General features: G+C 41.6%; 1 protein-coding gene across 13 annotated transcripts in view; it reads left to right on the forward strand.

Annotated features, from left to right (window-relative positions):
* Bcl11a (BCL11 transcription factor A) overlaps positions 1-10,869 on the forward strand; it is a 100,240-nt gene extending 89,371 nt beyond the window's left edge. For 6 of the 13 annotated variants that reach the window (XM_021246289.2, XM_013066456.3, XM_087216343.1 and 3 more), the window contains one exon: positions 672-6,746. In XM_021246289.2, coding sequence (XP_021101948.1) covers positions 672-2,692 — 2,021 coding nt within the window. In that variant the 3' untranslated portion in view covers positions 2,693-6,746. Of the gene's footprint in view, positions 1-671; positions 6,747-10,361 lie in introns of those variants that run through there. The other 7 variants (XM_087216342.1, XM_021246287.2, XM_004867244.4 and 4 more) reach the window with 4 other exon arrangements.
* Positions 10,870-11,158: the final 289 nt, after the last annotated feature.

Genomic DNA, 11,158 nt, shown 5'->3' on the forward strand with positions numbered 1-11,158 from the left:
TTTCTGACCTGCACACAGGCTAGGATGGGAGAATGTTGCTAGTCTCTCACCCACTGAAGAGTTTTGAGTCCCTTCTCATTTTAACACTATCAATAATTAGTACATTTTAGCCTAAGCCACTGTAGGGCCATAGAGAATTGTAGTGTGTTGAGATTTTCTTTTTTGGTATCTCTGTGCAGCTGTTGCATTTTAGTAAGTGTACCTGCCATCCATCGGGGAATAGACAAGGACAATAGGATTTAGGGAGCAAAACTGTTGCGTGGGTCACTAACAGTTGAGGAAACCAAGATACACAGAAATTAAATGCCTTGTCCCCAACTGCAGCTGATGACAAGATCAAAAAGTTCAGAAGACATCTGCTGAGGTCCCTAGATTGTAGGACTCCTTATCTTCAAGCTTGAATTGGTCAGAATTTTTCTGCTTTGGGAATTGGGTAAAGAGTTCTTAGAATTGAGTTTTAGGGAGGGAAGACTGATTTGACAAATATCTGTTTGGTACCAACCACCGCATGTGCTAGGCACCATTTAGGTAGAGGGTTAGTAGGTGCAGGAGGGGGTAGACCTTGGGGTTGGGGGTGGGGGCAGGGAAGGCTGGAGTTGGAACATGAATAAGCAATTGCTCAACTCTGCATGGTGATTAAACATTGATGTTGGTGTTGTATTATTTTGCAGGTAAAGATGAGCCCAGCAGCTACACATGTACAACTTGCAAACAGCCATTCACCAGTGCATGGTTTCTCTTGCAACACGCACAGAACACTCATGGATTAAGAATCTACTTAGAAAGCGAACACGGAAGTCCCCTGACCCCGCGGGTTGGTATCCCTTCAGGACTAGGTGCAGAATGTCCTTCCCAGCCACCTCTCCATGGGATTCATATTGCAGACAATAACCCCTTTAACCTGCTAAGAATACCAGGATCAGTATCGAGAGAGGCTTCCGGCCTGGCAGAAGGGCGCTTTCCACCCACTCCCCCCCTGTTTAGTCCACCACCGAGACATCACTTGGACCCCCACCGCATAGAGCGCCTGGGGGCGGAAGAGATGGCCCTGGCCACCCATCACCCGAGTGCCTTTGACAGGGTGCTGCGGTTGAATCCAATGGCTATGGAGCCTCCCGCCATGGATTTTTCTAGGAGACTTAGAGAGCTGGCAGGGAATACGTCTAGCCCACCGCTGTCCCCAGGCCGGCCCAGCCCTATGCAAAGGTTACTGCAACCATTCCAGCCAGGTAGCAAGCCGCCCTTCCTGGCGACGCCCCCCCTCCCTCCTCTGCAATCCGCCCCTCCTCCCTCCCAGCCCCCGGTCAAGTCCAAGTCATGCGAGTTCTGCGGCAAGACGTTCAAATTTCAGAGCAACCTGGTGGTACACCGGCGCAGCCACACGGGCGAGAAGCCCTACAAGTGCAACCTGTGCGACCACGCGTGCACGCAGGCCAGCAAGCTGAAGCGCCACATGAAGACGCACATGCACAAGTCGTCCCCCATGACGGTCAAGTCTGATGACGGCCTCTCTACCGCCAGCTCCCCGGAACCCGGCACCAGCGACCTGGTGGGCAGCGCCAGCAGTGCGCTCAAGTCCGTGGTGGCCAAGTTCAAGAGTGAGAACGACCCCAACCTGATCCCGGAGAACGGGGACGAGGAGGAAGAGGAGGACGACGAGGAAGAGGAAGAAGAGGAGGAAGAGGAGGAGGAGGAGCTGACAGAGAGCGAGAGGGTGGACTACGGCTTCGGGCTGAGCCTGGAGGCTGCGCGCCACCACGAGAACAGCTCGCGGGGTGCGGTGGTAGGCGTGGGCGACGAGGGCCGCGCCCTGCCCGACGTCATGCAGGGCATGGTGCTCAGCTCCATGCAGCACTTCAGCGAGGCCTTCCACCAGGTCCTGGGCGAGAAGCATAAGCGGGGCCACCTGGCTGAGACCGAGGGCCACAGGGACACTTGCGACGAAGACTCGGTGGCCGGCGAGTCGGACCGCATAGACGATGGCACTGTTAACGGCCGTGGGTGCTCCCCGGGCGAGTCGGCCTCGGGAGGCCTGTCCAAAAAGCTGCTGCTGGGCAGCCCCAGCTCGCTGAGTCCTTTCTCCAAGCGCATCAAGCTGGAGAAGGAGTTCGACCTGCCCCCGGCCGCGATGCCCAACACGGAGAACGTGTACTCGCAGTGGCTTGCCGGCTACGCGGCCTCCAGGCAGCTCAAAGATCCTTTCCTTAGCTTCGGAGACTCGAGACAATCGCCTTTTGCCTCCTCGTCGGAGCACTCCTCGGAGAACGGGAGCTTGCGCTTCTCCACGCCGCCCGGGGAGCTGGACGGAGGGATCTCGGGGCGCAGCGGCACGGGAAGTGGAGGGAGCACGCCCCATATTAGTGGTCCGGGCCCGGGCAGGCCCAGCTCAAAAGAGGGCAGACGCAGCGACACTTGTGAGTACTGTGGGAAAGTCTTCAAGAACTGTAGCAATCTCACTGTCCACAGGAGAAGCCACACGGGCGAAAGGCCTTATAAGTGCGAGCTGTGCAACTATGCCTGTGCCCAGAGTAGCAAGCTCACCAGGCACATGAAAACGCATGGCCAGGTGGGGAAGGACGTTTACAAATGTGAAATTTGTAAGATGCCTTTTAGCGTGTACAGTACCCTGGAGAAACACATGAAAAAATGGCACAGTGATCGAGTGTTGAATAATGATATAAAAACTGAATAGAGGTATATTAATGACCCGCCCTCACTCCCACCTGACACCTTCCTTCTCACCACCCCTCCTCCCCAGGGCCCTCCAGCCCCACTCCCTGTAGGATTTTTTTCTAGTCCCATGTGATTTAAACAAACAAAAAACAAACAAACAGAAGTAATGGAAGCTAAGACTATGAGAGTGCTTGTCACCAGCACACCTGTTTTTTTTCTTTCTTTTTCCTTTTTCTTTTTCTTTTCTTTTTATTTTTAAAAATTTTTTTCCTTTATGTTCTCACCGTTTGAATGCATGATCTGTATGGGGCAATACTATTGCATTTTACGCAAACTTTGAGCCTTTCTCTTGTGCAATAATTTACATGTTGTGTATGTTTTTTTTTAAACTTAGACAGCATGTATGGTATGTTATGGCTATTTTAAATTGTCCCTAATTCGTTGCTGAGCAAACATGAGCAAACATGTTGCTGTTTCCAGTTCCGTTCTGAGAGAAAAGAGAGAGAGAGAAAAAAAGACCATGCTGCATACATTCTGTAATACATATCATGTACTGTTTTTTTTTTTGTTTTTTTTTTTAATAATGTGAGGAGGTAGAACAGTCTTTGGGTTAACCCTCTAAAGACAGAATACATAGCACTGAAAAAAAATCTCTATGAGCTAAATGTCTGTCTCTAAAGGGTTAAATGTATCAATTGGAGAGGAAAGAAGAAAAGGCCTTGAATTGACAAATTAACAGAAAAACAGAACAAGTTTATTCTATCATTTGGTTTTAAAATATGAGTGCCTTGGATCTGTTAAAACCACATTGATGGTTCTTTCTACTTGTTATAAACTCGTAGCTTAATTCAGCATTGGGTGAGGTGATAAAACTTAGGACCTAGCATATAATTCTATATTGTATTTCTCACAACAATGGCTACCTAAAAATATGACCCATTATGTCCTAGTTAATCATCATTTCCCCTTTAGTTTAACTTTGTGAACAAAAACTGATTATACCAGTATAAAAGCTATTTTGCTCCTAATGAGAGCTTAAAAGAAACGGGCTGCTTTGCCCAGTTTTATTTTTTTTAAACAATGATGAAACTGAATGTGTAATGTGCAAAAGCCCTGGAACATGATTAAATGCATTAGTAAAAAGTTCATTTTATGAAGATACTTATTTTAAAAGATATCTTAAAAATTCTGACATCAAAAGAAATAGATCCAGATCCACTTGGTTGTCAAATGGACAATCAAATGATAAACTTAAGACCTTGTATACCATATTAAAAAGAAGAGGCTGACGATAAGGTTTGACAGAGGGTAACAGAGGAAAAAAAACAAGTGATTTTTTTAGCACAATATGGTACTATTTGCCATTTTAAACTAGAACAGGTATATAAGCTAATATTGATACAATGATGATTAACTATGAATTCTTAAGACTTGTGTTTAAATGTGACATTCTTAAAAAAAGAAGAGAAAGAATTTTAAGAGTAGCAGTATATATGTCTGTGCTCCCTAAAAGTTGTACTTCATTTCTTTTCCATACACTGTGTGCTATTTGTGTTAACATGGAAGAGGATTCATTGTTTTATTTTATTTTTTTAATTTTTTCTTTTTTTATTAAGCTAGCATCTGCCCCAGTTGGTGTTCAAATAGCACTTGACTCTGCCTGTGATACCTGTATCTTTTCTCTAATCAGAGATACAGAGGTTGAGTATAAAATAAACCTGCTCAGATAGGACAATTAAGTGCACTGTACAATTTTCCCAGTTTACAGGTCTATACTTAAGGGAAAAGTTGCAAGAATGCTGAAAAAAAATTGAACACAATCTCATTGATGAGCATTTAAAAAAAAAAAAAACTAAAAAAACTTTGCCAGCCATTTACTTGACTAATGAGCTTACTTACTTGGACGCAACATTGCAAGCGCTGTGAATGGAAACAGAATACACTTAACATAGAAATGAATGATTGCTTTCGCTTCTACAGTGCAAGGATTTTTTTTTGTACAAAACTTTTTAAAATATAAATGTTAAGAAAAATTTTTTTAAAAAACACTTCATTATGTTTAGGGGGGAACTGCATTTTAGGGTTCCATTGTCTTGGTGGTGTTACAAGACTTGTTATCCATTTAAAAATGGTAGTGAAAATTCTATGCCTTGGATTACACACCGCTCTTCAGGTTGTAAAAAAATACATTGGGGAAAGGTTTAAGATTATATAGTACTTAAATATAGGAAAATGCACACTCATGTTGATTCCTATGCTAAAACACATTTATGGTCTTTTTTCTGTATTTCTAGAATGGTATTTGAATTAAATGTTCATCTAGTGTTAGGCATTATAGTATTTATATTGAAGCTTGTATTTTTAACTGTTGCTTGTTCTCTTAAAAGGTATCAATGTACCTTTTTTGGTAGTGGAAATAAAAAAAGACAGGCTGCCACAGTATATTTTTTTAATTTGGCAGGATAATATAGTGCAAATTATTTGTATGCTTCAAAAAAAAAAAGAGAAACAAAGTGTGACATTGTACAGATGAGAAGCCATATAATGGCGGTTTGGAGGAGCCTGCTAGAATGTCACACGGACGGCTGTCATAAGGGTTGTACATATCCTTTTTCGTTCCTTTTTCCTGCTGCCATACTGTATGCAGTACTGCAAGCTAATAACGTTGGTTTGTTATGTAGTGTGATTTTTGTCCCTTTCCTTCTATCACCTTACATTCCAGCATCTTACCTTCATATGCAGTAAAAGAAAGAAAGAAAAAAGAAAAGAAAAAAAAAGGTTTTGCAGTTTTTTTCATTGCCAAAAACTAAATGGTGCTTTATATTTAGATTGGAAAGAATTTCATATGCAAAGCATATTAAAGAGAAAGCCCGCTTTAGTCAATACTTTTTTGTAAATGGCAATGCAGAATATTTTGTTATTGGCCTTTTCTATTCCTGTAATGAAAGCTGTTTGTCGTAACTTGAAATTTTATCTTTTACTATGGGAGTCACTATTTATTATTGCTTGTGCCCTGTTCAAAACAGAGGCACTTAATTTGATCTTTTATTTTTCTTTGTTTTTATTTTTTTTATTTGGATGACCAAAGGTCATTACAACCTGGCTTTTTATTGTATTTGTTTCTGGTCTTTGTTAAGTTCTATTGGAAAAACCACTGTCTGTGTTTTTTTGGCAGTTGTCTGCATTAACCTGTTCATACACCCATTTTGTCCCTTTATTGAAAAAAATAAAAAAATTAAAGTACACAATGTAAGCTTCTTGTGTCCTCATTTGACACACTCTGTAAATTACTTTCAAGAAAATAGCAGGTTTTAAGAGAAGGCCAGTCAGTCTTTTTCAGGATTATTTCAATGGGCATTTTGATGCGTGTATTATACCCTAAAGGAACATAAAGTACTTACTAAAATAGACATATCTCAAACCATGGACATGGTTTTTAGGCTTTACAGTTCTAGAATAATTTCCAAGAAATGGAAAGCGTTTCCAGTCTGATGTTAAAAACTTGCTCCATCTCTTAAGAGAAATCCATTCAGATGTAAGTGGTAAACTTGCTGGTAATAGCATCTGAAACTTTTATTTCCTTTGGATTTTTTGCTGTTCTTGTTGTCTAAAAGTTTTCTTCTATTCTGTCATCACTGCCCTAGCTTAGAACATAAGGTAAAAAGGGTTTGGTTTTTTTTAAAATCAGCTTTTAGCTTCTCCATAACAGGCTTTCCTCATAACAAAAATGACCCCACTCCTCAAACCTAAAAACCCAGAAACAAAGGCATCAAGTTAAAAAAATAATCAAAAAGGAAGGAAAGGAAAAGAGAAAAAGAAAGCAGCAACCAGGGGTAGCCAGACACAGCCAAATCTCTGGGATCAGCTACTGATTTCCTGAGGTGCATGGTAGCTTGCCTTAGGGTTCTGGGAGCCAGTGGACTGTAGATGCTACAGACTGTTTTAAGTGTTTTTATAGGTACCTGGCTGACAGCAAGAGAGGATGGGGTACCCCTTCAGTTATACTTTGATCAACCCACAGATTTATGAAATGTCTTTGAAAAACAAGTTAGGTCTATTTAAAAAAAACAAAACAAAGCAAACCCTCTTTGGAAATCTATGTTGTCGGTTTCTCAAATACTGCATGTTGCAGCATCGATTTGCTTGATTAAAACTAATGCCTCTGTGATACTGTCTCCCTGTTCCCAGTGTAGATGAATGGATCTGACATTGTTCTTATTTTTGTAAAAACCAAAACCAAAGCTGTTCTGTTGTCTTCTTGTGGTAGCAGTTTTGTGCTCAGTTCTTAGGCCCTAGGGCCAGTGAGTGAGGTGGACTTTTCAAGCAATGCCTTTTATTGGAAGCAAGAAGAGTTTTATCATTTTAAAGTATAGAGGAAGTAGGTATTTTTAAAGACAGTGTGGTGGGAAACAGGGATCCATGTAGGACAGTGGAGAACACTGCACAGGAGCTGAGCTGGTGTAGGGCTGGGTACCTTGGAGAACTTGATGTTTGTCAGTGAACTGAGAAAAGATAAGTGTGTTTTAGATTAGGTGACTCCAAAACTGAATCCAAAATGCTGTTCAGACAGATAGAAATATTCCCCAGTGCCACGGTTTTAGATGTGGTAATTTCTGCTCTATCATATTAAATGTTCATAAAACTTCTGTGTGTCCCTATTGCTCTTTTATTAGGAGCTCTGAGTGCAGCTGTGTAGGTTTTATATACAGTATTCATTTTAATTTTTCAGTATATGATGCTGTTAGTATAATTAGGTTTTGCATCCTGACAGAATTAATGGATACTGTATTCTTGTATGTTCAGATTTCTTAACTCAAACGGAACAGGGAGGGGGGAAAACAGCTGGTGATAAATCACAGATTATGTTTGATTTACATGGTCCCAAAGTTAAATAAATTTATTGGGAGACAGATTCTTCAGGTTATTTTGTCTCCTAACTTACGATAAAATATTATTTCTGAAGCTGAGTGAATAATAAGACCATGAAAACAGCCAATAAGAATATAACTTACAAGTAACATTTTGTATCCAGAATCCTAAAATTTAAAATCTTACTATAAAATAACATTTTTAGAGGTCCATAGAACTATTAATTCCTATTGTAAAAATAAGAAAATACTAAGAACATTACTATGTCTCAGATTTCTCAGTTGTTTTAGTAACATTCTTGAGGTGCTGATGGAATTTTCTCTATGTATCTGAACTCCTGACAAAATGTTCCTTTGGATTTTTATTTGAAATCAAGTTAATAAACAGGAATATAGCAAATACTCTTCTCACAGATTTAAATCCAGAAATTTCTCCGGTACATGTACAGTACTACCTCCTTCCCGAGATCATTTGCTATCCTCGTGTTGTTTAGGACCTACAAAAGGACTGAAACCAACACGTTCTAAAGGTTGCTAAGAAATGGGGTGAACATGTTCATCATGTGTACAGCCGTGGCAGAAAGTGTGAAGTAGCTGAGTTTTTCCCAGGGTGTTCTGTGACTAGAACTGTTTATTTAAATACCATTTGTTGTGTATGCAATAAGTCCATTTTGTACATATTCATAATGGTTGGGGTAGAGGAGGGAGCAGTGGATTAGATACCATTTCAACTGGAGAAATAAGGAAATGAAGTGGTTTATTCACAGACACTGAAAGTTTGCTGAAATGTACTGGGATTGTTTGGGGCCATTCTGAAAAGGAATTAGAAATCTCAGGGCCCATCTTGTCCTGCCTCTAGTACTATACTCAGAGACTAAGGGAAGAAATACTGGGTTTTTCTAACCTCCTTAAACACACATGCATGCATGTGTGTGTGTGCGTACATACAGATACACACAGGATTGCTGATGACCATTGTAATTGTGTATTCCTCAGTATGAATGTCACTCCATTGTCCCTGCCCTTCGTGTGTTCAAGAATGTATCCATCCCATTCTTTTTTTAAAAGGCAGTTTCCCTAAAAAAAAAAAAAAAAAAAAAAAAAGGATGGGATTGGCAGTGTTCTTTAAACCTGCATAGAAAACTTTTTAAAAAGACTACTAACTTTTAAAAGGTATGAGCTTCTTAGTAAATTTTCCTAAGCATCTTCTGAGGCCCTGCAGCTTTACCAGTAGAGAATAAATGAACCCATTTTTAGAGAAGTGGATACTAAAATATAGAGATGGGTTGGGATTTTGTATGTTTCCTCCAGGGCCGCTACAGTGGCAAGTTGTAGACATGGGCAGTTTTGCTTGCCAGCGTCTCCTTACTCCATATCTTGTTTATTACTGTGCATGGCCAGGGGATCCACCTTCAGGAGGACGGGCCTGTTTGTCTCTCTCTCTCTTTCCCAGTGTCACCTGTGGTCATGGGATGCAATTAATTTCTCCCTTCCAAATGGAAAGGGAGACGAACATGGTTCATGTGGGTTATTGTACTTTAGTATCTAAACTTGATTGAAAACGACTAAATGGTTGATCCAAATACTATTTTTCCTTTCTGTAACATGGCAAATCTATGTAAAGGAAGTACGTGTTTCTAACAGGTCTTTCATAAAGATAGCAGAAAAGGCAAATTAAGCAATTTCTCCCCAGTTTCTTCTAAAGCAGGAGCCCCCAGATCCACCAAGGGTCCGCATTTGTTTGTTCAGGCTTTTAACTATCAGCAGCAGATTAGACAAAGAGGTTTAACAGGGGTGTCAGCTAACTGGGCCTCAACGACAGTGACTAGTGCTGGACTGAGAGTGGGAGTCCCCAGAGCCCACCTGGACACAGCAGGCCCCGCAGCCCAGGTCTCCTCTGCTCAAAGGGGTATGCATGAGAGCAGCTGAGCTCCAGACCCCAGGCCTCCTGCAGCACCGAGTCAGGGGAGAGGAGGCCCCAGGCCCCTGCTTCGGGTCACCATGGCAACGAGGCCTGGCCTGCCACAGTGGTAGCCCTCCTCGGCACATCCACATCCGGACTCTCAGTTCTGCTGCTTCAAGTCAATGTCCACAGCAAGGGAGGAACCTGATGAAAATAACCACTCCCTTTTTCCCTTCACCAGTGCCTTACCCCCCTGACAAAAAAGAATAAAGAAAGAAAGAAAGAAAGAAAAAGAAAGAAAGAAAGAAAGAAGGAAAAAAAAGAAATAAAAGAAAAAAACTGCATGTTTGAAAGAAACTACAGGCAGTTTTGGTGCAATTTGAGAGCAACTATTTTGGGTTCTGGTTTTCTCTTCAGAGATTTGTTCGCCTCTTGTAAATCGTTGGCTGCTTTGACGTTGAACTTGATGACATTTCATGTTTTTGTTGTGCTGCTTTCACATCAATTTTTTTTATTTCTTTATAATTTTATTATTATTTTAAGAAAACGACCCCCTCCCTATTCCCTCCCTTGTTCTCCTCAACCAAAGGACTGTTTCCTACTAAGTTTTCTTAGTCATAAAGGAAAGTGTTTCCTTCCAGGTGTGCCCTGAGTTTAGTAGAACTATCATATGCCTGGGTGGGGGGAATCTGGGTCTTTTGGGGGATGGAGGGGAGGAGGGTCTGGGAAAGTCTCTCAAAGCTCAGGCATCTGGGGTGGGGAGACAGCATTGGAAATCGTGCTTAAGATACCAGTGGCTCAACCTGTGGTTGATTTAAATCATAATTTAAAATGCTAGTGAAAGAACAGAAAATCACCGGGCCAAGTCACACCTGTACTTTTTTTTCCCCCCTCCTCTGTCTCCAACCTCTTTCTAGGTTCTTCACACACCCCCATTCGGCGTAGTACCCAGAGAGCTCAAGATGTGTGGCAGTTTTCGGATGGAAGCTCGAGAGCCCTTAAGTTCTGAGAAAATTTGAAGCCCCCAGGGGCCGGGTGGACACGTGCCGCCCAGCCGACGTCAGCGTGGTCCGTCATCCTGCTAGTTTGTGATGTTTTCTGACAGTAGCCTCCAAGAAGCCGTTGTGCGAAGACAGAGTCCTGCGGAGTCCTTCCAGCCTGGGCCTGCAGTGCCATTTTATTTATATTTTTTAATAAAAAGTAAAAACAAAAAAACAGACCCACATTGGAACAGTGAATCAGTCCCATATAGAGGGCTTTTGGACCATCGCTGTCCTGAGCTGTGTCCAGCCCTTTTGAAACCAGCCAGCCTAATTACCTGTATTGTGGAAATGAGCATGAGTCCCCAACCCCTTGTTTCTATACATTCTATGTTGTCTTTTAAAAAGTGTGCTTAACATTGACACAATAAATGTTGGAGCTTTAGGTGGTGTTTGCTTGTTCTTTAATTTTTAAAGCTCATGAGACAATGCAGCTCCTTATGACTTTGTATTTCTTTAACAGTTTCCTGTAGACACCCATTGGGTGGGTAGGAGGAACAGATTTGAGGAATGAGTAGAAGATGTAGGAGGGGAAATAGGTTATCACTTGTCAGATGGCATACATTTTCAAGAAAAATCAGAATCCAAAACTTGGGAATAAATCATAGCAATATCATACTTAATATCATACTTAGTAGTAGTATTGCTGTTTATTAATGCTGAAGTGTGGTTTT

Source organism: Heterocephalus glaber, unplaced genomic scaffold (genome assembly GCF_053883595.1).
Source record: "Heterocephalus glaber isolate CG9 unplaced genomic scaffold, H.glaber_assembly_v1.0 deba00001457, whole genome shotgun sequence".
In the NCBI taxonomy this organism is placed as follows: Eukaryota; Metazoa; Chordata; class Mammalia; order Rodentia; family Bathyergidae; genus Heterocephalus; species Heterocephalus glaber.